We start from the raw sequence: 27,412 nt of genomic DNA, 5'->3' as shown, positions 1-27,412 counted from the left end.
CACGTTTCTTCGTATAGTCGACTGGTGTTACAGAATACAAACAAGAGAAAGAGAAATTGAAACTTTTTCCTCCTGGACCAGAAGTGCGACAATTGCTTTGGTATTTATATTGATTTCGTCCAACCACAAAAAAATTCTCCCCACGATTGAGTCGGTTATCAACATCAATTGGCAAGTTGCGCCCATTAGGGCAACACTTTAATGTATATACACTTGGCGTGGGTGAACTGGAGGAGGCTACTGCGTAATACTAAACTACAATACAGATACTGGTTGGTTTACTTTAGTTAGAACTAGTATATTCCACTACTATATGTTATCTAAGTAAGGCAGTATGGGGGAAAATTATAGAGGTGGTGTGTTCCTGTATGTAGACACAAGCCAATAGTATCGCGTATGATTCTAATGTTCAAACCATGAGTATGCTTCGCAAAGGGACTCTTTGCAATTGTGACCGAATGGAGTTAGTGCGGAGTATAACACCAGTACAACAAGTTACAGATGACTATTGGGGTTAGATGGTCATAAGTTCTCTTGCATCTGGAAAGTTAATGGTTAATGGTGGTGGAATTTTCGTAGTTGTCTACGGAGTTGACATCGGCATTCCTGTATGTAGCTTATGAGTATGAGCAGGTGGCCCTTGAGTATCTAAGAATACACAATTGATCGTTGTAAACTTTTATCTGCTGTCATGGTATACCGGTAATACAATTGGATCACGCGTGTCATGCGAAGGTTATAGACAGGCTTTGCTCAAACATAATTATTGATTTGTATTGGGTATAGTGTTGTATTGGCATGGAATCATGGGCTCATCGGTTCAATGGCTATTGTGACCCACGGAAAGTGGGGTTTTTGTGTACTTTTCGGACTTTTTTTGCTCCCGGTGTGATCCGTGGCAATAATTGGCTAGATCTGCGATGGCTCTCGGAGCCGAGAATCGGTCCTGTGGAACGAAGACCAACAACATTCTGTGGTTATGTCAGCGACATTTTTCTTTGACGAAGTTTATAAGTGCGACACTAGTGCGACACAAATTGAGGCAATTGACATTTACTTATGTAAACTGTATCTTTGGCACTTTCTTACGTACACATAACCTCAGTCTAGTTGTACTAGCTTACGTAAACATAGGGCTAACCTCAAAAATATATACCTACGTCGTAATGACAATAGTCATGATCCATTAATTGTTTAAACTTGAATATTTTGAACCATTTCAACTCCAGGTAAGGTTGAATGGCCCCCCTCTGAAACGATATTAACACGAACTACACGCTTGAAAATATACTTGAAACTCTTATCTATTGTGGTGATCATTCATTTGTTTACTGCGGCATTGGTTTTGGTTTTCGCCTTCCACACGAAACAGTTTAAGCAGTGTGTAGTGGCATTGTTAACGTTATAGATTTGCCGTCAGGGCTTTGTGCATGGAAGACTCATCACCGAACCCTTGCTCTCTCAATGAACGGAGCGTTAAGTTCATGTTGAATAAGTACCCCTTGATTTTTGCTTCTAGTTCGTTCGTTATGGGCACAGCTGTTATACCAAATGTCGTTCAAGTATGTTAATGTCGGTGCTGATGCAGCCACAGGAACTGGCCCCACTCGTACTATTGCTGGTACTATTGCTGGTACCGGTTCGGTTACTGGTGATATTTGTTCTAATATAAAGTCTATATTAAGAAATCCTATACTCCCATCTAAAGAGGATAATGCTTTCAACCCCTGTTTCCTTTACTTGTTTTATGTGCTTTTCAGCATCATATGGTTAGTTGTGGGGTATGTCACCCTTTATCGCAAAATATCATCAACATTAATACCGTCCAATCAAAGACCATTCAATATCTCGTTTAGCATAAGGCGAATGGGCCTCATCTACTATGTGAAACTATGTTTGGTATGTGCTTATGTAGCCATATTCCTTTCCTGGACATCATCATCTGCAGCATCGTTATTGTTGGCTTCAATGACTGATCTGCTCCAAAAGTTGGTGATAACTTCGGTGGTTCTTCCGTTGCATATAGTAGAACCTTTCACCAATCCCATTGCTTCTAGCTTCCTATTGGCATTTTGGCCAATGCAATTATTCCTTTCAATGCTAGGTCTATACCAGAATAACTTCACTTCCTATCCAATTTTCACTGCTCGTCTTGCAGATACCATTGTCTCCTTATTCTTGATAGCGAGTATCTTCTTGTTAGAAGCTCTTGCTTATTCACCAAACAAAAACTTGACTAATTACTACTCCCAGTCGCCTTCGTTGGCTAAGGAGCTTCATCAACCTAATTTGATTTCCTGCTTACTGTTTAGTTGGATGAATGATATGATTATTTCAGCATATGTTAACAAAACTATAACGTCCGTGGATTTGCCCAATGCTCCAACAGAATTATCCACTATGAATTCATACCATAAATTGTGTCAATATTACAATCCCCAAAAGGCCAACTTAACAACAGCATTGGCTAGAGGTTTTTTGAATCCATTCATTTCTCTGTTCTTGTATGAATATGCTTACATTTGTCTTGAATTTGTGCAACCTCAGTTGTTAAAATGGTTGATTAAATATTGTAACAATTATGACAAGGAACCCACTTTAAAGGGCTACACAATTTCATTTCTTATGTTCCTAATCACCGTTGTTCAAACCACAATCAACAACCAATACGAAATGAAATCAATAGAATTGAGTTTAGCGTGCAAGTCATCGTTATGTGCATTTATTTATCGTAAATCACTTCAATTATCTCAACACTCAAGACAAATGAAAACTTCTGGTGATATTATAAACTTAATGTCGGTGGACGTTAATAAAGTTCAACAATTGGCACTTTGGTTACTGAATCTTATTACGGCACCAACAGAATTAATCCTCTGTGTTGTTTCTCTTTGGTCATTGGTTGGGAAATCAACTTTTGCTGGTATCATCACCATGATTATCATCATGCCTTTCAATTATATTCTTATACAACGTCTGAAGAAATTAACCAAAATTCAGATGACTTTAAAAGATTCAAGAACAAGAATTGTTAATGAAATTTGTACTACCATCAAGTCAATTAAATTATATGCTTGGGAGAAACCAATGCTTGCCAAATTAATGGAAGCAAGAAATGTCAAGGAACTTGGTAATTTGAAATGGATTAGATTGGTTTATCAAGCCAGTTTCCTTATTTGGACCACCATTCCTTTCTTAATGACATTTGCAACTTTTGCTGCGTTTGTTGTCCTTAATAAAGATAAACCATTGACCTCAGAAGTGGTATTCCCAGCTTTGAGTTTGTTATCACTTTTGTCCAACCCTTTGACTCAATTACCTGAATCAATTAATGTGATCATCGATGCATCTGTTTCCTTACTGAGAATTAACGAATTCCTTTGTCTTCCATCATTACCTGAATTGCCGCTACTTCCCTGTGCAAAATCATCGGGAGATGTTAGTGTCAGTATTCAAAATGGTTCCTTTTATCGAAGCGAATCAAATTCTGCCAGATCAACTCCATGTTCCACTCCCACACCAGTCGATGAAGGCTCACTTTTAGTTACTCCTAAAATGGTAACTACCAAATCAAACCATTTGACTCCTTTGACTGCAACTCCCGTGACCTCGTATTCAACCTTAGATGACTCAAGATGTGCTTTAGAGAATATTAGCTTTGTTGCTCACAAGGGTGATTTCATTTGCGTAATAGGAAAAGTTGGAAGCGGAAAGTCCACCTTATTATCGGCCATTCTTGGTCAATTGCAATCCAATAACAGCAACAGCAATGCTCAAGTTTTTGGAACCATTGCTTATTGCTCACAGTCTCCATGGATCATCAATGCGTCAGTTAAGGATAATATTCTATTTGGTCACCGGTATGACCAGCAATATTATGATTTAACTATCGCTGTTGCCCAGTTAGATCCAGATTTGGATATCCTTCCAGATGGTGATCTAACACAAGTTGGAGAAAAGGGTATTACACTTTCTGGTGGCCAAAAGGCTCGCCTTTCACTCGCAAGAGCCATTTATTCCAGAGCTGATGTTTACCTTCTAGATGATATCTTGAGTGCTGTTGATTCCCATGTTTGTAATCGGATCATTGAACAAGTTCTTTCGAAATCCACTGGTGTTCTTGCTTCGAAGACAGTCATACTTCTGACGAACACTGTCAATGTATTAAAGTACCTGGACGACATTTATTTACTTGAACGGGGGAAAATCGTTGAGCATTCCCAATATTCGGGCATAAATGATAAAGATCATCCTAAGATGTTTGATATCTTGACCCACAATACGGGGTCGAGTTCAAAGGAGGAAAGTTTGACTTCATCTATGGTCGTACAGAATGTAGTAGAAGAAGCGGAAGAAGGAGAAGAAGTTGGTGATGATGATGAACCAATTGAAAACAGTGATGTTGCAAGTCTTGCAACATTTGTATTTGATCCTTTACCCAAAGCTCCAAAGAATGCAAAGACAGTACAAGAGGTGGAGGTCTCCCAAAAGGGAAAGGTTAAATGGACAGTTTACGCTCAATATATTCAAGCATGTTCATATTTGGGAGTTATTGTTTGGTTTGCATTCTTAGTGTGTTCACAGCTATCTGGGATATTGGCTAATTACTGGTTGAAACATTGGACTCAAGAACATGGTGATTTTGGTGATAATAGTGATGCAGGAAGATTTCTTCTTGTTTATGGTTTACTTGGAATTCTATCCAGTGCCTTTCAATTTGGTCGAGCAGGTGTCCTTTGGGTTTGGGTGGCCATTAGAGCTTCCAAGGAGATCCATGATAAAATGGCCAAGAGGTTAATGCGTGCTCCCATGTCATATTTTGAAAGTACACCCGTTGGTAGAATACTTAATCGATTTACTAATGATATCAACAAGATAGACTCTGAGATACCTAGAGTTTTAAGCGGGTTCGTAACAAATATTGTTAAAACGTTATTTACTTTGGCTATTGTTGGTATAGCGATGCCCAAATTTCTTTTCATTGTTGGTGGTCTTCTGTTCATCTACTTGTATTATCTCAAGTATTATGTTTCTATTTCGAGAGAATTGAAACGGTTGGTTTCAGTTTCCAGTTCCCCTATTTATGCTCATTTACAAGAATCATTGAATGGAATGGAAACCATTAGTGCATTCCGACAATTCCCCCGGTTTGATTTCATTAATAGATCCAAAGTTGATTTTAATTTGAAATGTTTATTCATGCAACGGTCTACCAATAGATGGCTTTCTGTACGGCTACAATTGATTGGGTCCATAGTGATATTTCTGGCTGCAGTGTTAACCATTCGATCCTTGAAGACTTCCAACCCCTTAAGTGGTGCAATGGCTGGGTTTGTGATGTCGTACGCCTTGCGTGTTACTTCGTCGTTGAGATCAGTTGTTCGGTTATCAGCCACTGTTGAATCGTCAATTGTTGCAGTGGAAAGGTGTGCTGAGTATTTCCTGTTGCCAGAGGAAGAACCCAGTGAAGAAGAAGTAGAAGAAACTGGTATGAAGTTTATTAAACCTCCCATTCAATGGCCAATGACTGGAACAATTGAGTTTGATCTGTACTGTGCCAGATACAGAGCCAATTTAGATTTGGTATTGAAGAACATTTCTCTTAGTATCAAATCAGGAGAGAAAATTGGCATTGTGGGACGTACTGGATCAGGGAAATCGACCTTAGCATTGGCTATATTCCGAATAATTGAAGCAGTTGATGGTCATATTAATATTGATGGGTTAAATACGTCTTTGATGAAGTTATTTGATTTACGTCACACCCTTGGAATTATACCTCAAGATTGTCAACTCTTTGAAGGAACCATTCGTCAGAATTTGGATCCATTTAGTTACTATACTGATGAAGAGATCTGGAGAGCCATAGAAACGGCTCATTTGAAGCCACATATTGAGAATCTAAGAGGTGAACAAAACGAAGAACATGAAGAGCAAGAACAAGAAAATAAAGAAATCTTTGATAAGCTCTCAATAAAGGTATCGGAAGGTGGAAACAATTTTTCTGTGGGACAACGTCAATTAATGGCACTTGCCCGAGTTCTTTTGAAGATGCAACGGGCCAAGATTCTTGTATTGGACGAAGCAACAGCGGCGGTGGACATTCAAACGGATCGAATCGTTCAAGAAACTCTTCGGAAAGAATTTAAAGATAAAACCATCATCACAATAGCTCACAGGTTGGAGACTATTATGGATAGTGATAAGATTCTTGCGCTACATCAAGGTGAAGTGGTTGAATTTAGTACACCAAGTGATTTGTTAAAACGTGAAGATTCGGCGTTTTATGCTTTGTGTAGGGAAGCAGGATTGGTTTAAAGAAAGGATTTAGAGCACTAATGTTAATACTGTAGTATAATAATCTGTTTCAAATGAACGTAGACACCATACTGTATCATCGATGTCACGTGATTATCGTTTACAGAAACCACATTTATCGAGGATTAAATGAGTTTTTGTAAAATAGTCTTGGACAATAAGACAAAAAGGCATCAACCTAATTAGGCAATTTTCTTTACGGTTTATGCATGGATTACTTTTTTCAGTTCGTTTGCCCTTATGTCCATTAAGAGTCAGTTCATGTTATAAATGTATAGCATTACATTTAGATTCATTACATAATCTCCTACATACAAACTTTCTGGTCCCCACAAAAGTCGTGCACGGCACACAAAACTCCAGGAGCAACGAAGTCCGTAAAGAAAACGGAATGAAGTACCAGGAACTCACACTATACATTAACTTGCACAATTGAAGCATATTAAATATATAAAAGAACTACGTTTAACAAGATGGCCGCTTCAGCACAACATGCATCTAAGTTCAATCGGTTTTTAAACTCCGAAACCGGGCCGAAAACCGTACATTTCTGGGCTCCAGTGTTGAAATGGGCCCTTGTGGTAGCTGGTATTAATGATTTACAAAGACCAGTAGAGAAGATCTCTGGTACCCAACAAATAGCATTGTTTTGCACCGGTGTGATCTGGACCCGTTGGGCCGGGTTCGTTATCAAACCCCGGAACATGTTATTGGCCAGTGTCAACTTCTTCTTGGGTGGTGTGGCCGGTTACCAGTTGGTTCGTATCGTCAACTATAGAAAGGCTGAGGGGGACTCTCCAGCCCAAGTATTCCGTTATATCTTCAATGGTTCAGAAGAGAAGGCTATTCAAAACCAACAAGCAAAGACCGAGTAGAATGTATAGTAATAATATGAGTAACAATATGATCAATCGTGTATTAGTCTAGGACCATGTCGTCGTCGTCGTCGTCATTCAATGGTAATGGTTCGATTTTCACTTCCTCCGGTTCTACGGATTCAGCTCTTGATCCACCGGCATCTAATTCAGAGTCTTCGGTCACACTGCCACTTTGTACATCTTCGTCACCGTTGCCATCTGCATCACTTTGGACATTATCATCATCAGCCTCATCATGTTGTAACTCTATGTCGTCAATATTGTCGTCTGCCTTGGGTTCTTCTGTGTCGTCTTCAGGTTCTACGTCGTCCACTTCAGGGTCATCAACTTCATCCACCTCAGCTACATCCTCAATGTCGTCTTCAATGTCGTCTTCTTCAACTTCTTCTTCCATATTCTCCTCATAATCAAACTCGTGTAAATCGCTACTCTCACTTGTCTTGATGGACTCCACTTCTCGTGCCATCTCCTTCAACCGACGCATAAACACTGCCAACGAGCGTTCACGTCCCATCCACTTCTTGTTGTTATTCTCAATCCTCGAGATCATCAGTGAAAGAAGCTCGAGCTTAATCCGCTTGCGGAGTCGAGACCGATACTCCAACTCGACCAATTCTTGAAACGCTCCGTAATCTATCCGTTGATGTCCAGTGGCTGTTTTCTCTATACTAAAAAGTTTGGCAATGTCAACACCAACACTATGGCCACCAATTGGTATATCAACATCTTTACTTAACTTGCTAATAATCTCATTACCCCTACCACCACTAACGGTTTCCAGCGACAATAAAAACAGCGGTATACTCACCGATGCCTTTAAAGTTTCATATTCTTCCTTACGCATTTCTAATTGTTGATTGGACCTAGCGGCTTTACCAAGAGTCTTGTTGTACGACCCTATTTCCGTGCTTATAGTCTGTTCGGTAACGTCTCTTTGATGTTTCAGCACTTTCTTATGCCATCGAGTTACAGCCAAAGTGTCTAAAATGTACTTCTTTCGAGCAAGTCTTTGCGTGGGGCCATCGCTTGGTTTCCCGTCGAATATAGCAGCTTTTACTGCTTGTAACATTTCTCTTGCACTTTCCACCGTGATCAAGACGGACTTCAGTTCAGCCACAAGGTTATCTGAATCTTTCACCATGATGTCAACGAACTCAAGCGATGTATATGCAATGGTGGTGGTAATATTTTGTTTGGTATCGATTTAGAATTCGCGATTTAATTTCTTATCGACCGAAAATGCTTTGCGATCGACTGATGTTTTAACGTTGATCTTTATTGAACCACAAAGAATGCCAGAAACAGAGGCCACAGAACTAAGGAGATCGCTACACGAAGCATGTAACACTCTTGCGTTCCTCAATCTCCATCAAGCCGCCAAATGGTGTGCGGAAGCATTGAACGGGTTGTCTCCACTACCAAATGGGATCATTGCACAAACGTCGACAACCAAAACAACCAAACCTCCCACAGAAGACGAAGTTGCAGACGAACCAATGGTGATGCTTGCACGAGCGTACTTCAACTGTCGTGAGTTTGATCGAGCAGCTTATATTCTTCGCGGCTGTCGTAGTGGGAATGGTCGTTTCTTACGGTTGTACGCGATGTTAATCGCGGTAGATAAAAGAGCTACTGAAGAAACTGATGGTACTTTAAACGTGGCCTCCAACGTGTCAAATAATGTTACAGTTGCCAATGGAGGTAATTCCAATTCTCAATCGTCACATAATTCAAGCAGCGGAACTGAAGAGAACAACGATACTGTGAACGTTTTAAATGGTGTGCTTTCTAAAATACTACAAGAAGCTGACTCGTACCATCAGTCCCCAAATAATGAACCAAATGCATTTCTCCACTATCTCTGTGGTGTGGTGTACAATCGTAAGCGAAAACAAGCATTTGCTCAGACACATCTTTGCAATTCTGTTGTATTGTTCCCGTATAATTGGTTATGCTGGCAAGAGTTGGTGGCTACTTTAAGTACATATGACGAGGCTGTCACATTAATGGCCAAACTTCGTCATCATCGAAGTGGTGTGGCTAATACCGTGATGTTTCGATTCTTTGAAGTAGTGGTATGGCAAGAATTCGACCACCAAGCGAAGGAATTGAGCGAAAAACTCGACCTTCTCGCGGTAGAATTTCCTAATTTTACATTTGTTAAGGTGCAACAGTTTTTAATTGCGTACCACCAACTTGATTATTTTCGTGCGGAGGCACTTTTCGACCAAATACTTAAAGCGGATCCACTTCGATTAGATGATTTGGATACATATTCCAATATGCTCTATGTGATGGAGAAAAGAGCTAAGTTGGCGTACTTAGCCCAACTTGCTGCACACATAGATAAGTTCCGCCCAGAAACATGTTGCGTCATTGCCAACTATCATTCCATAAAGGGTGAGCATGAGAAAGCTATAATGTACTACAAACGAGCGCTCGTCTTAAATAAAAATTGTCAAAGTGCATGGACGCTCATGGGCCACGAATTTGTCGAATTAAAAAATTCGCACGCCGCGATCGAATCGTACCGTAGAGCGGTCGATTCCAACGCTCGAGATTTCCGCGCGTGGTACGGGTTGGGCCAAGCGTACGAAGTACTCGACATGCACCTTTATGCTCTATACTATTACCAACGAGCGGCCACTTTGCAGCCGACTGATAAGAGAATGTGGCATGCATTAGGAAATTGCTACGATAAAATTGGTAAATGGCATGAAGCCATTGGAGCGTTCGAAAAGGCGTTGAGTATAGATAGTGCGGATCAAGCCAATGGTCAAGTACCCGAACCACATGTTTGTTTCAAGCTTGCAACAATTTGGGATAAAGTGGGGAGTGCCCTGGAAACCTATAAATACTATCAATTATGTTATGCTCAAGAAGAAGTATGGGGGGTAACAGATGAAACATCCAAAGCCAGATTATGGTTGGCCAGGAATGCTTTACAAGAGAAGCGACACGAAGAAGCGTACGAGTTAACCAAAGATTTGAATCTAAGTAACGCTCACGATATCGAAGAGGCCCGGTCGATTGCCAGGGATGCCAGAAATAGAATGTTGAAATAGAATAAAAAAGAGGCATTAAATTAAATTAAAATGGTGGTAGTAATAATAAATAGCTAATAGTTAGTTGTAGAATTAAGTTAGTAGTCTAAAAGCTCCCGTTCCAAGTTCAGTACATCAATATTGTTATGTAAGTTGGCAAACACTTTTTTGCTTGAAGAAGCCAAAGCATGGGCCAAATCCTCCACTTGCTGTTTAGTGGTAGTTCTCTTGATGTTTATAAGTAAATGAGGACCTAAAACTGGCAAGCTTTCATGTTCTAAAATCAACTTTGACCTTGTAATTAAAATATTTGAGTTTTTTAACGTTAAATCAATGATCTTCTGTAAGATAAATGATTCCCAATTGTAGTATTTATCAAATTCATTCAAATATCTTGAAGGTTTCCCTGTGGTTAAAAATTGGGCACTGCCATAGTAATTGGGGAACCCCAACAGTTCTCTATATTTCTGAGCCAATCCAACGTGAATCAGAGGATTGTTTGAATCGGAATAGATAGTAAGTTCAGACGATAAATGTTTTTCCATCAATTGGTAGGAGAATTTGGTGATATCACGTAATTGACTAATGATAGAAGAAGATGATCGACCATCGTCCGTAGATTCCAAGATTTGATGAATAACTTCAGAAGCTACTTTGGCACAATATGGTGGTAAAGAAGCAGAGAAAACATAAGCAAGTGACAGGATTCTTTGATGATGAATCATTGGTACAACCCCAACACAAAAGCCACCAGATGATGCAAATGAATTAGATAATGCACCAATAGTAATATTAATATCTGATCGAGGAATATTATAATGCTCAGCAACACCTTTACCATTCTGACCTAAAACACCGATAGATCTGGATTCATCAAGAAACAATCGATATTTAAATCGATCTTTTAATTCCACAATTTTAGGTAACGAACAAATTTCACCCGAGGTTTCAAAAATCCCCTCAGTCACAATGAATCTTCTTCTTATCTTTTGCTTGTCTAAAACTGGTTTCAATTCGTTTAAAATTTGTTCCAAATGTTCAGGATCATTATGATCAAACCATTCGATGTCACATCGCGACACAATCAAAGCCTTTTGAATGGCTAAATTGATCCCGGAATCAACTACACATAAATCACCTCTTTTTAAGAAAGATGGTAATACAGAACCAGCAGTAACAAAATCTTGACCATATAAAATGGCACGTTCTGCTCCCAAATATGTAGCCAAATCTTCTTCCAATCGAACATGAACATCCGCAGAACCATAGAAATTGGGTGGTCCACATGCCCCAACTCCAGATGAACTAATAACCAGTTTAGTCACCTCTCTAACTCGTTCCAGTTCACTCATGTTCAAATAATCACACGAAGCAAAATTAACTACGGGTCCATCAACTCCCTTGATGAAAGCCTTGGACCCATTAGCACCAATGATTTGTGGAATGGATTTCATCAACCATTTCTCTCTGGGGGTTACTTCGTCCACCAATGGTTCAGGCTCCCATTCAGCCACCAACTCATTAATCTCCTTGTCTGAGAATCGAATGGTGTCTGCCTTGTTCTCCTTACGTTTGGACGACAAAAAGTAATGGACGGCAAATATAAACAACGCCAACTCAAACAACGACCTAATAGGATCATTTTTATACGACAGCTTAATGTACTTTAATATGATGCTTCCTCCAGGTAACTTCCCCAAAAAGTTCAAGTAATAAACAAATGTTTGCGCAAACGAGTCGCCTAAAGCTTCAAGTGAAGGAGGAGCCATAGCCGCCAACGCCGTGGTGGTCACGGTCTTTGTCACCATTGGCACGCTCATCGTTGGTGGAATAATTTAACGGTAGATAAATTTATGGATTAAAATTTTTTGATACTTTGACCTTATGTTATTTGTGAGATAAATGTACTGCATATACCATCACGCGTATTTAGGGGTAATCACGTGCTCTGTCACGTGATCTATGACATATATGGAGCATAATAATGTATTTTATAAGTAACAGCAGCCATACAAAATAGTACTAGATATTTGGACCATTCTGAGTAGATTACATTATGTAAGATTTATATCCATGTATTTAGGGAATATAAATCTTTGTCACTCCTTCAACATCTCTCCGACAACATACACAACCTTCAATGCCTTTGGCAACAAGCGAAAGACGACATGATTCACATATAGCAAAACACTTACAGGGCCACGTGATAATCTCCCGGTAATTAACCTGGCAAATAGCGCATACAAGTCGGTCTTCTAGCTTTTCATTATGTGAAAGTAATTTGTCTTTATCGTTTTCAGAGACTCTTTTGGATAATAGTAGCTCTAAAAGCTTAGCACCTTCGTCTCTTTGTTTATCTTCTTCCGTTTGGAGCTTCAAAAATTTGGATCGGGTTAATCTTCCTGAACCTTTATATTGTAGATGGAACTGTAAGATTCCAATATCTGGTGAGTTTATAAGCTCATTAAACTCTTGAACGTTCATAAACTCGTCATTAACGGACTTCAAAATCTTACCTCCGGTTTCTTCGATATTCTGTAAATCAATTGTTTCATAACCGTCGTCAGAATCTTCGTCGTCGTCATCCTCGTCGTCTTCTTCATTAATTTCATTATCATAGTCAGGTGAACAATCAATGTCGGGGATCTCTATCCCTTGCAACATATTGATATAGTCGTCATCTGAAGTATATACAATCTCTTTCACTTCTTCTTCTTCTTCTTCTTCTTCTTCTTCTGCTTCTGCTTCATCTTGAGAACGGATACGCATGTACTTACGCAAATATGCTGGAACAGCAAGCTTCCTGGCCTCAAACTCTTCCACAGTCTCATCCATAGACGACTGTAGTTGTTGTTCAGGTCTACTTCTTCTTCTAAATAATGAAGGCACAAAAGTCAAACAAAACCGGGTAACAACCAATCCATAGATCAATTGACCAAACCGAGTCAAGGCAGCTGAAAGATATTGATATCTTGTCCAATACACTGAGTTACCTGAACCTTCATCCATTTCATTATCATCTTTTCCAGTTATCATTCTTAGCGAAGGCTGTTGAACAATGTTTGAATATCCTGTAACATGATTCTTTTTGAGGTATTGAACAACATTCTTGGTAGGAGAACCACTTTTAGTTAACGATTCCCATATCCCTCGTTCTAGCCAAGTCTCTTTATCAACGGCAACAAAGCTTAGTTCGGTGATATAACTGGATTTCCCAGCTAAAGTGATAACAAACATCCCTACACTCCAAAGACATTTGTAAAAATCATCTGAAAGTGAAATGTTAAGTCTATTGTTAGGTTCGTCTTCAAGATCGTTGTCATAAACAAATAGACTAGCACAATTCAAGTTACCCATCTGAAACCCATTGGCAATGAATGCCATACCAAATATAAGCCCACTAATGGCTATGATAAATACCAACAAGACTTGGGGAAGAAACGTGGTAACGAAAATAGAAGAAAACTTAAACACAGTCAAATCATAAGTGCATTTAAGAACATAAATCAAGAAACTTATCCCAGTAATTGACAGAGGAATCAACTTGTATTTATTATCATTCAAAATCCCTCCAATTTGTATGTTTAAATGGTTTGCAATCAGAAATAAACTAGCAAACAATACTTGCTCCGAGGGAGTACGCATATGACCATCAAACCCTCTTGAGCCAGCTTCTTGGAACGCTATAGAGTGCTCAAATATCGTGATACCAGATTCAGTAGATGGCTTCTTCCCCTGGATGACCGAACTGAAAGTCTCCACAAACGCCAGAAAACAATATGTAAGAAATATCGGCCAATACATATCGGCATTAGGTCCAATCATCACTTGGGTCTTCAGGGTAGCCATATATTTGGTAGTATTGAACCAATCAGGGTCGTAATCAAAGAAAGAACTCTGAAGAAACTTCATATACCAAGGACCAACACCAGCACCTGTACCACTAGTACCTATTTGTCCAACCAACTTCAAGGCCACTAGCACATTATATCCATTATACAATAAGAACCCAATGACTAGTAATCTTAGTATAATCGTAAAAAACTTCTTCAAATAAACCGCCAGTTTAGGAACGCCCAAAGACCGACCTCGGTTCCGGTCTATATCAAGTTGCTGCTGCAGTAAGTCATTGGCCGACGCAATGGTCATAGTGCGATCCAATATAAGTGCGAGCATTAGACATGAGAATCCATACAATGAACAACAATAGTAGACCAATGCTAAACTCCGATCTAAAAACTCCAGACTGCCTCTGGCACTCAGCTTATGCTCCTTTTGATCCGATAACGCGTTCGTAAACCCTTGAAGAAGCCGAAGCCCAACCCATGTACCATTAGTATCACTATTAATACCTGGATTCAAGCCGGCGGTGGGTGTCGTTATGTTACTTACTATTATGGAGTGGTTCTGGTTCACAACGGCCTCGGATACGTTTTGGCTTATTTCATAGCCCACCATTGACTTTAGCAAGTCCCAACCAGCGGCTAATCCTCGAATTGGTTCCGCCATAAAGAAATATTATACGTCTATATAAAGTATAAGTATATGGGTAAACGCAATAATAATAGGAGAGGCTCATTCGCTTGAGGGTAAGGAGATCAAAAAGATCTCAGTGCTACCGTTGTCCAATGATTACATAATAAACTACAAAACACTACCAACTAGCCCGTACACGACCATATATCGATGAGATTTGAATCTCAGTACAAAATAAGATCCTTCTAGTGCAAAATGCATACCCTGTACTTTTTATATATAGCCAATTGTAAATATACATTGGTATTTTCAGAATGCCTCCTCCTCCTCCTCCACCTCCTCCACCACCTTCTTTTCCCCAGCCTGGATCTGATCGGATAAATGGAGCTTCTATAACCAAAGAGCCAAAGTCTCGCAATGGTGCAAGCACAAATACAAGACATAAACCACCTGCACCAGCACCAGTACCAACAAGAAGCTTCCCTTCAATATCAGCGGTTCCTTTGCCTCCAAGTTCATCATCAACAAAACCTCCACCACCGCCTCGAGCTAATGGGGTCCCACGGCCTCCACCACCACCACCTCCTCCACCATTAAGTGGTGCTTCTAAACGCAGTGGCCCACCGCCTGGTCCTCCTCCAAGATTGGCTAAATCTGGTGTATCTATGCCTCTGCCATTACCCGAAGTGGACACACTAGAGAGTAGAAAGCGAAAATGGCTTCAAACTCAGAAACGTAGGTACCAATATAAAAAGGCTAAGAATAGCGGAATAATACAACCTACAAAGGCAGAGATGCCTCCTGAGCATCTTCGGAAGATCATGATAGATCATGGCGATCTTTCCTCTAAGAAAGTGGCCTCGGATAAACGTTCCCATTTAGGAGCATTAAAGTACATGCCCCATGCCATACTTAAACTTCTTGAGAATATGCCAATGCCATGGGAACAACAAAAGGATGTTAAGGTCTTGTATCATACAACAGGTGCCATTACCTTTGTCAATGAAGTTCCCCGAGTCATCGAACCAGTCTTCACGGCTCAATGGGCAAGCACATGGACAGCCATGAGACGAGAGAAGAGAGATCGTCGACATTTCAAGAGGGTAACCTTCCCAGCATTTGATGACGAAGAACCTCCCTTAGATTGGCTTGAGAACCTTGAAGACATCGAACCTCTAGATGGCATTCAACTAGAATTGGATAATAACAATAATAGTAAAGTTGGTGATCTCAATGAATGGTTATATGAAAATAAGCCATTCATTGATGACCCTGAAATTGTTAATGGAGATTCCTATAAGACATGGAATCTTGACATTGAAAGAATGTCAACCTTATATAAAATCAGCAAGCCATTAACAGCAGAAGCTGGACATAACTCCAATAATCATTATTTATATGAAAAGAATGCATTTTTGACGTCCAAGAGTTTGAACTCTGCTCTTCCAGGAGGCCCCAAGTTTGAACCTTTATTCAAGGATAAATTGAATAATAAAGAATTGGAAGATTTCACAGAATTCAATTCCATTGATAGAATCATTTTTAGAAACCCCATCCGTACAGAATACCGGGTTGCATTCCCTTATTTGTACAATTCTTTTGTGAAGAAGGTTCACCTTTCCTTATACCACGAACCACTTGACTGTACTCATGATATGGACTCAGAATTATGTGCATTTAGTGGAGGTAACATGAACTTAATCAAAAAACATCCACGTCATTCAAAAACCAACCAGATAAAAGATCGAAAGATGCCTTCAACTTTTAGTTCCTTCTTATCAGAAAAGACATACAATTCTGCTAAAGACGACAATGAAGAAATGGAACAGTTCCAACCATTAAGTCTTGAACCAAAAGGAACCAAAGATGCTCTTTTACTTTGGCATGCACCTTTCCCCTTCAACCGTAGAAGTGGAAGAACAGTTAGAGCCGAGGACGTTGCCTTAGTCAAACCTTGGTACAAGGAAAGACCACAACGAAACTCACCACTAAAGGTCCGAGTATCCTATCAAAAGTTATTAAAGAATTCTGTCTTAAATGAACTTCATAATCCACCTGGAAGACCAAAGAAGACGAAGACCAAGAAGAAAGTCAAACTTCTCAAGTCCTTAAAGGCAACGCCCTACTTTCAAGAAACAACTGTTGATTGGGTGGAAGCTGCTATCCAAGTGTGCAGACAAGGTCACAACATGTTAAACTTGTTAATTCATAAGAAAGGTTTGACATACCTACATTTGGACTATAACTTCAATTTGAAACCAACCAAAACTTTAACCACCAAGGAAAGAAAGAAATCTAGGTTTGGGAATGCCTTCCATTTGATTAGAGAGATCCTTAGAGTCATCAAACTAACTGTGGATTGTCATGTTCAATATAGATTGGGAAACATTGATTCGTTTCAATTGGCTGATGGAATTTATTATGCTCTTAATCATTTGGGTCAGTTGACAGGTATTTACAGGTACAAGTATAAGGTAATGCATCAGATCAGACAGTGTAAAGACTTGAAGCATTTGGTATACTCACGATTCAACCAAAACATTGGGAAGGGACCTGGATGTGGGTTCTGGCAACCAGCATGGAGAGTTTGGATATTCTTCCTAAGGGGGGTTAATCCTCTATTGGAAAGATGGCTAGGAAATCTTATATCTCGTCAATTTGAAGGTAGAAGAGCCAATGATGTGGCCAAATCCATCACCAAACAACGTGTGGATTCGTACTATGATTTGGAGTTAAGAGCACAAGTGATGCACGATATCTTGGATATGATACCCGATGGCTTAAAGCAGAATAAGTCTCGAACCATTCTTCAACATCTAAGTGAAGCATGGAGATGCTGGAAAGCCAATATCCCCTGGAAGGTCCCCGGATTACCAGAACCTATTGAGAAGCTTATTGAACGGTATATTCAAGCCAAAGCTGACGGGTGGATTCAAGTTGCTCATTACAACCGAGATAGGTTAATGAAGGGTTCAACCGTTGAAAAGACTGTTGCTAAGAAGAACTTGGGACGTCTTAGTAGACTTTGGCTTAAGAATGAACAACAACGACAAATTGATTTTGTTAAAGACGGTCCTTATATTACAACTGATGAAGCAGTGATAATGTTCAAAACAATGGTCCATTGGCTTGAAGGAAGAAAGTTTAGTCCTATCCCATTCCCTCCAATCTCTTATAAACATGATACCAAATTGCTTGTGTTAGCGTTGGAGAAATTAAAGGAGAATTATTCTGCCAGTGCCAGGTTAAACAGTTCAGAAAGAGAAGAGTTAGCATTGATTGAACAAGCCTATGATAGTCCTCATGAGTTCCTTGCCAGGATCAAGAAGTTCCTTTTAACTCAACGAATCTTTAAAGAATCCAAATTTGAAATGATGGACCATTATAGTCATACGGTTCCAACATATGAAATAGATCCTTTGGAAAAGATAACCGATGCATATTTGGATCAATATTTATGGTATGAGGCTGATAAAAGAAACCTTTTCCCCAATTGGATCAAACCCAGTGATGATGAAATCCCTCCATTGCTTGTTTATAAATGGTGTCAAGGTATTAATAACTTGGAAGATGTATGGGAAACTTCTAAAGGTCAACGGAACGTGATGCTTGAAACTTCATTACAAAAGTTTGCTGAAAACATTGATCTTACTTTGCTTAACAGATTATTAAGATTAATTGTCGATCCTAATATTGCTGATTACATCACAGCAAAGAATAACATTGATATCACTTATAAAGATATGAATCATGTTAATAGATTGGGGTTAATTCGAGGTCTTCAATTTTCTTCGTTTGTTTATCAATATTATGGCTTAATGGTAGATTTATTGGTCTTAGGTTTGGATAGAGCCAATGAATTGGCTGGGTCTCCTCAGATGCCCAATTCTTTCCTCCAATTCAAAGATTCCCAAACGGAAGTTGGCAACCCTATCAGATTATATTCAAGAAACGTTGATAAGATCCACATTTTCTTCCGGTTCACAGCTGAAGAATCAGAAGAATTGGTTCAAGATTATCTTTCTGAAAACCCTGATCCTAATTTTGAAAGCGTGGTTGGATACAACAATAAAAGATGTTGGCCTCGAGATTGTCGAATGAAGTTGATGAGACAAGATGTTTATTTGGGGAAAGCAGTGTTTTGGGAGATAGCTGGAAGAATCCCTACCAGTGTGACATCACTAAGCTTTGAAGAGTCATTTGCATCGGTTTATTCAGTGGAAAACCCCAATGTTTTATTCACCATGTGTGGGTTTGAAATTAGAATTCTTCCCAAATGCAGAACAATAGCTGATGCTTCTTCTTCATCGGAAGGAGTTTGGGACTTAACAAACCTAGAAACAAAGGAACGAACGGCTAAGGCATATCTTCAAGTCAGTGCAGAAGAAGTGGAGAAATTCAACAACAGAATAAGGCAAATCTTGATGTCTTCTGGGTCAGCAACATTCACCAAAGTTGCAGCCAAATGGAACACTGCATTGATCGGGTTATTTGCTTACTTTAGAGAAGCCATTATTGCAACAGAACCTTTATTGGATATTTTGGTGAAATGTGAAACCAAAATACAAAACAGAGTTAAGATGGGATTAAATTCTAAAATGCCCACCCGGTTCCCTCCAGCGGTATTTTATACTCCAAAGGAATTGGGAGGTTTAGGAATGCTTAGTGCTTCCCATATTTTAATCCCTGCTTCAGATATGAGATGGTCTCAACAAACAGAAACTGGAATCACTCATTTCAGAGCTGGTATGAATCATAAGGAAGAAAAGATGATTCCAACGATTTTCAGATACATTCAAACTTGGGAAAATGAGTTTCTTGACTCTCAAAGAGTTTGGGCTGAATATGCCATCAAACGTCAAGAGGCTTCAGAGCAAAATCGTCGTTTAACCTTTGAAGATATGGAAGCCAGTTGGGATAGAGGGTTACCTCGGATTAGTACTTTATTCCAAAAGGATCGTCAAACTTTGGCTTATGATAAGGGACACAGAATAAGAAGGTATTTCAAACAATATACCATGCCTCGTCATAACCCTTTCTGGTGGACAAGCAATCATCATGATGGTAGACTTTGGAATCTTACATCTTATCGTACAGATGTCATTCAAGCATTAGGGGGAATAGAGACAATTCTTGAACATACATTATTCAAAGGTACCGGGTTCGATTCCTGGGAGGGGCTCTTCTGGGAAAAGGCTTCAGGATTTGAAGACTCGTTGAAGTTCAAAAAGTTAACCAATGCTCAAAGATCTGGGTTATCTCAAATTCCAAACCGTAGATTCACTTTATGGTGGTCACCAACCATCAATAGAGCCAATGTCTATGTGGGGTTCTTAGTTCAATTGGATTTAACTGGGATCTTTTTACATGGGAAGATCCCCACGTTGAAGATATCATTGATTCAAATCTTTAGAGCTCATTTATGGCAAAAGATCCATGAGAGTATTGTTCATGATTTGTGTCAAGTGTTTGATAAGCAATTAGAATTACTTCAAATTGATTCGGTTGATAAGCAAGCCATTCATCCTAGAAAATCGTACAAGATGAATTCGTCTTGTGCCGACATTGTGCTCAGCAGTACTTATAAATGGAATGTTTCCAAGCCTTCGCTATTGTTTGATAAGAATGATCAATTCAGCATTGCAACTAATAAGCTTTGGGTGGATGTTCAATTAAGATATGGTGATTATGATTCTCACGATATTTCTCGATATACCAGAGCAAAGTATTTGGATTATACCACTGATACTTCAAGTTCTTATCCTTGTCCCACAGGTATAATGGTGGGTATTGATTTGGCTTATAACATGTATGATGTTTATGGGAATTGGTTCAGTGGATCCAAACCATTAATGCAAAATGCCATGAAGGAAATCATGAAAGCCAATCCCGCTCTTTATGTGCTACGAGAACGGATCAGAAAGGGGTTGCAACTCTATCAATCCAAGCCACAAGAAGCCTTCTTAAATTCCAATAATTATGTTGAATTGTTCAACAATGAAACCCAATTATTTGTTGATGATACCAATGTCTACAGAGTCACCGTTCACAAGACATTTGAAGGGAATTTGACTACCAAACCAATCAATGGTTCAGTTTTCATGTTGAACCCCAAAACAGGTCAATTGTTTTTGAAGATTATTCATACTTCAGTATGGGCTGGACAGAAAAGATTGGGTCAATTGGCCAAATGGAAGACAGCAGAAGAAGTAGCGGCTTTGGTAAGATCATTACCAAGAGAAGAACAACCAAAGCAGTTAATTGTTACCAGAAAGGGGATGTTGGATCCATTGGAAGTTCATATGTTGGATTTCCCCAACATTTCAATCCGTCAATCTGAATTACACTTACCTTTCGCCTCAGCCATGAAGATCAATAAGTTGGCAGACATAGTATTGAAAGCTAAGGAACCACAAATGGTTCTCTTCAACTTTTATGATGATTGGTTGATGACCATCAGTGCTTATACTGCGTTTTCCAGAATCATATTGTTGTTGCGTGCCTTTGGTATTAATCAAGAAAAGACAGAGTTGATCTTATATTCCGATTCCAATGTTACAACAGAAGATCATCATATCTGGCCCACTTTAACCACAGAACAATGGATAGAAGTTGAATCCCAACTACGTGATCTTATTTTGAATGATTATTCCAAGCGATTCAACGTGAACATTCAATCTTTAACCCAATCAGAAATCAGAGATATCATCTTAGGTCAAGATGTCAGAGCACCTTCTATCAAGAGACAAGAAATCCAAGATATAGAGAATGGTCCATCAAAGGAATCAGGTGAGGCAAATAAGCAATTGACGGCCTTGAAAACAACCACTACCAATATTCATGGAGAAGAGATTGTTACTGTCACAACCACCAATTATGAGCAACTGATGTTCTCCTCTAAAAATGAATGGAGAAACCGTGCCATTGCTGCTAATAATTTGCATCTAAGAAGTAAGAATATTTTTGTTTCTTCTGATGAAATTAAAGATGACGATGATCGGTTCACATATGTCATGCCTCAAAACTTACTTCGGAAGTTTATTCTGATATCCGATATTCGTTGTCAAGTTGGTGGATTCATCTATGGGACATCTCCTAAGGACAATCCTTATGTCAAAGAGATTAAGTTCATTGCTCTTGTTCCTCAATTAGGAAACACTCATGCTATTCAATTCCCTAAACAACTTCCTGATCTTGAAGAAGGTGGCGCTTTAGAAGGAGTTGAATTACTTGGATGGATCCATACTCTGTCACAGGAATCAGACCATTTAACTCCCATTGATTTAACTACCCAAGCAGGTTTTCACATTGAGTATTCCCGGAATTTTATTACCTTAATGGTGGCATATACTCCAGGTTCGGTTACATTAACTGCATTCAATGCCACCTCCGAAGGCTATGATTGGGGTAAAGCCAATAACAAAGACTTCATGAACGAAGATCCACAAGGGTTCTCCAATACCTTTAGTGAAAAAAACCAATTGATATTAACTGAGAACATCATGGGGTCCTTTGTTGTACCTGATGATAATCTTTGGAACTTTACGTTCATGGGTTCAGTTTGGAACGGTAATACACCTTATACCTTGAAGCAAGATATTCCCCTTTCATTCTATGACTCTTTACACAGGCCAATCCATTTTACAGCTTTTGGTGAAACATCTGAAGAAACAGTTGAAGCCGATAGAGAAGATAACTTTAGTTAGTTGTCTACTCACCAATGACGAACAGCAATAATATGATCTTTGATTTCACCCAATAGTTTTTGAAGCATTGAACGAGAAATGTTTTCTTTAAGTAACATCAATTCTAAAGAGTCATTCCCATTCATGTATCGAAGCAATTTGTAGAATATAGTAGTTAGTTCTGAATTTAATGCACATTCATCTTGAACTATTTTGTTGATCCATTTTCTTTCGATAGCTGTAGCTCTAACAGGGTCTACTAATATTGTATCATCATCATCTTCCAACACTATTTTAGGCCCAAGTTGGGTTTTGCGCAAGCTCATTTCGATTTCATTTATTTCAGCACTCTTTTCTTGCAGTTGATGTTTAGATTGAGTGTTTGTAGCATTGGTGGTGGTAGTGACTGCAGAGGTAGCTATGGTTACCTCATCCATTGGTTTGGAAGAGTTATCTACGCCCTTTGATGGTGCAGTTGTCGCTTTCTTGCCAGTCTTTTTCCTTTGGAATGCTTCATTTTCCAAATCTTCTTCAACTTTCAATTTAATCTTTCGAGATATCTTAAGCCAAAGGAATGTTTGTAACTGAGTGACGTAACCGTATCGCATTAGCCATGCAAGGGCTTCCATATAACTTTTCTTATGATCTTTGGTTGGGATAATCATTCCATAAGGTTGTGGTTTTAGAACTTCTAGTTTCTTCTTCTTACTATTCATCATTAAATTGGGATCATAAGGCTTATCGGAGCCAGACAAAAGACGCATAAAGTTAATTAACGAAGGTAAAGAGGGGAACTCTTTTTTAAAAAGTTTAACATCACGATAAAGATTCTGAGATATTGGAGCCATTGGCGACATGATATAAGTGGACCGTGAAGTTAAAGGTAATATGATTCTTGCTCTTCTCCAATATACAAGATGGAAACTGAAGGACTTTATATGGTTATGAGATAAGCTTGAGTTTCTCAAAGATATTCTGAATAAAGATTCAGTTGGTCTGATCATTCTAATGAATTTGGCCAATATACTATTGTCTTCTGTTCGTATATCTCTAATGATATTCTCTGGAGTGTCAAGTAACAAGATAGCAAAATGTAGGATTTGATCTGAAAGAGTCCCCATCTCATCATCATTATTACCATTATATTCTTCATTTTGAAGAGAAGAAGATTCCCCCGGTGTGAAACCTTTTTGTGAGTATCTGCTTGTTTCACCAGCACTTATTAATCCTGAAGTTGCCAATAATTTGGTCATAGACGAGATATTGGAGCCAGGAAGATAAGGAACTGATTCTTCAGGCAACAGATAAAATTCTGATTTGATAGGGATTTGGAATGATCGAAGCTTATTATTAATTGATAAATTTGCAATTCTTGAGTTGGAAATGGCTTCATAACATTCATAAATCAATCGACAAAGTGATGATTTGGCAATTAAAGAAGATTCACATTCAACTTTGGAGCTTAACTGTTCTTTAATGCTAAGGATGAGTCCTACTTGTTGAGAAACATAGCTATATTTCAGTTGCTCATAACGAAGGACCATAGTTAGTCTAGAGATGACATAATGGAACATTTCATCGATTCTATAGTTGAATTCAACAATAGGAGGGTTCATTACAAACACCAAATGAAACATATTCAAGTTAATCTTTTTAATATTACCACTTGTATCATCATCATCGTCATCATAATCTTCATCATCATCTTCATCATCATCTTCATCTTCATTAATCACTTCATCGTTGTCATCGTCGTCATTTTCGGAACCATCACCTTCACCACCATCGCCAATCAAAGACCCTTCAGTTGAAGATTTCTTAAGGCTATTATTCTTCTTATTGGTCCTCTTCTTGCTCTTGCTCTTGCTCTTTCTCCTGCTCTTGCTCTTGCTCCTGCTCCTGCTCTTCCTGTTCTTCTTCTTCATGGACTCTTGTTGTCTCCAGGTGCCATTGTCATGTTTATGGATAGGCAACCCCACAAACACGTGTTCGTCAATCATGATCTCGAACCGAGTGTTACACATCTGTCTTGGAGGTGCCAACATCTCACATAGATAGTCCATCTCTATACCATAGATAGCATTGGGTAAAGGAGTATTATTACCATTATTATTATTATTATTATTATTATTATTATTATTAGTAACAGTGTCTAGGGTCCCATGACTGTCCAGTATAGAGGAAGCAGGATTAGAAGTCTTCTTCGATAATAAGGATATGGTGGTTGCTGATCTATCATCCGGTCTGGGATGATTGAGAAGTCGGTCTTTAACTTCCGTTTGTCGTTGTAACCTTCTACTACGTTCTTGATCATCAAGAAATCCAATGATGTCCTTCTTTGTACCCATGTAGTAGTTCATGTTTGTCAGGTCGATCTCTTCGTTAAGTCCCGACATGGTATCATCGCTATGGCTGTGGTTATCTTCACCATCTGAATCTGACGTGTTGACTTCATCTACGGCCAATTCTTCTTCGTCATGAGGATACTTGAAGATAAGCTGCGGGCCGCTGTGACTCGACACAATAAGAAGAATCCCAAGAAGACTCGGGTTGGGAAGGTTGTAGCTCATGGTTGGTGAAGGAATTGAAGTAGTTGTGGAGGTGGTAAATAGATCTATTGGTATATACATATATTAACGGTAGCGCGGACTAGTATATAAGCAGTGGTAGTCAGGTACGCTAATAGTATGTATATGCACTGGTGGTCTTATGTAATCATATTACTTTAGTATATTCATAGTTTGATACATATATGGCTATTGATGGCAGTACAGTAATACTGTAGCGCAGTCGTCCTGTAATAGTATAGTACAGTTTGTACAATGACTCTGTTCGGTACAGTGTTAGAATAAGTAGTAACGTATTCCACCAACGTATTCGCTAACGTATGTGTATTCCTTATATACTAAAACTTATGCTTCAACTTTTTATCATTCAACATTTGAAACCGTTGTTGAGGAATCCCCTTAACAAATCTATTGAATCCACCAATACCTTCTTCGGTGTTGGCTGCACTAATCAATTTGTTAATATTATCCTTAAGCAACTTCTTATTGGCTATAATTGATGGAACATATAAATGATCAAATTGGTCAATAATTTGCTTGTAGATAGCATCATTGAATTCTTCAGTCGATTTGAATTGGCCATCATAACTTTGATTAATGAACCCCAAACTCTTTAAATCTGGTCCTTTAATTGGCCTGGAAAATAAAAGAGCTTCGGAAGCTTTGGACCATCCTAATCTAAGGAATAACGTAGCCGATGATGCACCTTCTGCAACCAATCCTAAGTTGGAGAATGGAGTTAAGATCCAAAAATCCTTTTCCTCCTTAACGTAAATCAAATCTGCTTGAGCCATTAATGCTGCACTTAATCCAATTGCAGGTCCATTGGCTGCAACAACTATAACCTTACTGTGTTTGGCAAACGTATCAGTTAACCATACATTACGGGCGGTGAAATTTCCTAACCAGACCACATGTTGATCATCATTTTGTTGTTTCTTTGCTTCTTCGCTGTCAATTCCATGGGTATTGGCTCCAGCACTCCAGAAACGACCAGTGGATTGAATTATAGTGACAGCAGTGGATTCTTCAGCATCGGCTTTTTCCATCAACTTTCCAAGTAAAAGATATTGGTCAAAATTTAAGGCATTCAATGCTTTTGGTAAGTTTAAGGTGATGATAGCCACCTTTCCTCTAACCTCGTACAAAATATCCTTTCCTTCGCTCATGATACAGACACACAGATAGTAGACAGTGGACAGACAGTGGACAGACAGTAGACAGACAGATAGACCAACTGTAGACAACAGACAGATAGACCAAACTGTAGACAACAGACAGACAGACAACTACCACAGATCTCAGCTCTACGTTATATATAAGTTCGGAGTTGTGGGGATGGACCTCGGCGTAAATGCGTGCAGGCCGCGAATAGCCGAATACCTGGGGTAGCGAAATACTCAGAGGGGAAGATAACATAACAGTAATATCAATTAATAATCTATAGCTTATGTCTGATTTGACCAGTCACCAATTGAAAAAACCGATCTTGTGGTATACCATTAGTCCATCTATGCAATCCTGTGACTGCTTCCTTGACACTGATGTCATTGATCAACTTATCTCTACAATCTCTGAGTAATTTTTTATTGGCAAGAATGGAAGGTGGATACAAATGATCAAACTGTTCAATCACTTGTTTATAGATTCCCTCATTGAACTCTTCCGTCGAATTGAACTGACCATCAAAACTTTGGTTGATAAATCCTAAAGCCTTTAAATCCGGTCCTCTAATTGGTCTGGAAAATAAAAGAGCTTCGGAAGCTTTAGACCATCCCAATCTCAAGAATAACGTAGCACAAGCTGCACCTTCACCAACCAAACCCAAGTTAGCAAATGGAGCTAACAAATAAACTTTAGAGGTATCCATTGCATATATCAAATCACAATGGGAAAATAGCCCTGTAGATAATCCAATAACTGGACCATTCAATGCACCAACCAAGACTTTAGAATGATTATGAAAAATATCTGTAAGCCAAACATTACGAGCTAAGAAATGACGCATCCAAAAATCTTCACTTTGTCTACTTGGATCAGTTTCACCCAATTCGTTGAAATCATCGTCATTTGTACTTGCTCCAGTACTAAAGTATTTACCAGTAGATTGAAATATGGTTACCACGGTGTTAGGGTCTTTATCGGCTTTCTCCATTAGTTTCCCCAACAAATAGTATTGTTTCATGCTCAAACTATTCCGTTCTTCGGGGGAATTTAATGTGATGATGGCCACTTTACCTCTGACCTCATAAAGAATATCCTTTCCTTCAGACATGATGTATTGTATGATTAGCTGTGGGCGTAGGAGTTGTGTTGTTGTTGTACTACTAACGATAATTACAAACTTATAATTACTCTACTTACACCCATACTTATATACCCCGTTCGTTGAACGCATTAACTTGTGAAATTGTAGGTGCTCCTGCTTTGGGTACACCATGAAC

At 39.0% G+C, this 27,412-nt stretch overlaps 10 protein-coding genes across 10 annotated transcripts; 4 read left to right on the top strand and 6 right to left on the bottom strand.

Moving 5' to 3' along the window:
• Positions 1-1,968: 1,968 nt before the first annotated feature.
• Positions 1,969-6,318, top strand: KQ657_002316 (ATP-binding cassette bilirubin transporter; the record flags this gene model as incomplete). Its single annotated transcript, XM_043193087.1, has 1 exon — positions 1,969-6,318. The coding sequence occupies one exon, from the start codon at positions 1,969-1,971 to the stop codon at positions 6,316-6,318; it is 4,350 nt and encodes a 1,449-aa protein (XP_043051475.1).
• Positions 6,319-6,791: 473 nt separating this feature from the next.
• MPC3 (mitochondrial pyruvate carrier) lies at positions 6,792-7,193 on the top strand (the record flags this gene model as incomplete). Its single annotated transcript, XM_043193086.1, has 1 exon — positions 6,792-7,193. The coding sequence occupies one exon, from the start codon at positions 6,792-6,794 to the stop codon at positions 7,191-7,193; it is 402 nt and encodes a 133-aa protein (XP_043051474.1).
• A 43-nt stretch (positions 7,194-7,236) lies between these two features.
• KQ657_002314 (uncharacterized protein) lies at positions 7,237-8,337 on the bottom strand (the record flags this gene model as incomplete). Its single annotated transcript, XM_043193085.1, has 1 exon — positions 7,237-8,337. The coding sequence occupies one exon, from the start codon at positions 8,335-8,337 to the stop codon at positions 7,237-7,239; it is 1,101 nt and encodes a 366-aa protein (XP_043051473.1).
• Positions 8,338-8,488: 151 nt separating this feature from the next.
• CDC23 (anaphase promoting complex subunit) lies at positions 8,489-10,261 on the top strand (the record flags this gene model as incomplete). Its single annotated transcript, XM_043193084.1, has 1 exon — positions 8,489-10,261. The coding sequence occupies one exon, from the start codon at positions 8,489-8,491 to the stop codon at positions 10,259-10,261; it is 1,773 nt and encodes a 590-aa protein (XP_043051472.1).
• A 77-nt stretch (positions 10,262-10,338) lies between these two features.
• LCB1 (serine C-palmitoyltransferase) lies at positions 10,339-12,060 on the bottom strand (the record flags this gene model as incomplete). Its single annotated transcript, XM_043193083.1, has 1 exon — positions 10,339-12,060. The coding sequence occupies one exon, from the start codon at positions 12,058-12,060 to the stop codon at positions 10,339-10,341; it is 1,722 nt and encodes a 573-aa protein (XP_043051471.1).
• Positions 12,061-12,319: 259 nt separating this feature from the next.
• Positions 12,320-14,749, bottom strand: KQ657_002311 (putative ubiquitin-protein ligase; the record flags this gene model as incomplete). The annotated part of the gene is made up of 1 exon (XM_043193082.1): positions 12,320-14,749. The coding sequence occupies one exon, from the start codon at positions 14,747-14,749 to the stop codon at positions 12,320-12,322; it is 2,430 nt and encodes an 809-aa protein (XP_043051470.1).
• Positions 14,750-15,030: 281 nt separating this feature from the next.
• Positions 15,031-22,422, top strand: PRP8 (U4/U6-U5 snRNP complex subunit; the record flags this gene model as incomplete). Its single annotated transcript, XM_043193081.1, has 1 exon — positions 15,031-22,422. The coding sequence occupies one exon, from the start codon at positions 15,031-15,033 to the stop codon at positions 22,420-22,422; it is 7,392 nt and encodes a 2,463-aa protein (XP_043051469.1).
• An 8-nt stretch (positions 22,423-22,430) lies between these two features.
• NPR3 (uncharacterized protein) lies at positions 22,431-24,971 on the bottom strand (the record flags this gene model as incomplete). Its single annotated transcript, XM_043193080.1, has 1 exon — positions 22,431-24,971. The coding sequence occupies one exon, from the start codon at positions 24,969-24,971 to the stop codon at positions 22,431-22,433; it is 2,541 nt and encodes an 846-aa protein (XP_043051468.1).
• Positions 24,972-25,306: 335 nt separating this feature from the next.
• On the bottom strand, positions 25,307-26,137 carry ECI1 (dodecenoyl-CoA isomerase; the record flags this gene model as incomplete). The annotated part of the gene is made up of 1 exon (XM_043193079.1): positions 25,307-26,137. The coding sequence occupies one exon, from the start codon at positions 26,135-26,137 to the stop codon at positions 25,307-25,309; it is 831 nt and encodes a 276-aa protein (XP_043051467.1).
• A 272-nt stretch (positions 26,138-26,409) lies between these two features.
• KQ657_002307 (enoyl-CoA hydratase/isomerase family protein) lies at positions 26,410-27,243 on the bottom strand (the record flags this gene model as incomplete). Its single annotated transcript, XM_043193078.1, has 1 exon — positions 26,410-27,243. The coding sequence occupies one exon, from the start codon at positions 27,241-27,243 to the stop codon at positions 26,410-26,412; it is 834 nt and encodes a 277-aa protein (XP_043051466.1).
• Positions 27,244-27,412: the final 169 nt, after the last annotated feature.

This window comes from Scheffersomyces spartinae (assembly GCF_019049425.1).
Source record: "Scheffersomyces spartinae strain ARV_011 chromosome Unknown scaffold_2, whole genome shotgun sequence".
NCBI classification, from domain to species: Eukaryota; Fungi; Ascomycota; class Pichiomycetes; order Serinales; family Debaryomycetaceae; genus Lizanozyma; species Lizanozyma spartinae.
This window is presented reverse-complemented; position numbering and strand designations above follow the sequence as displayed.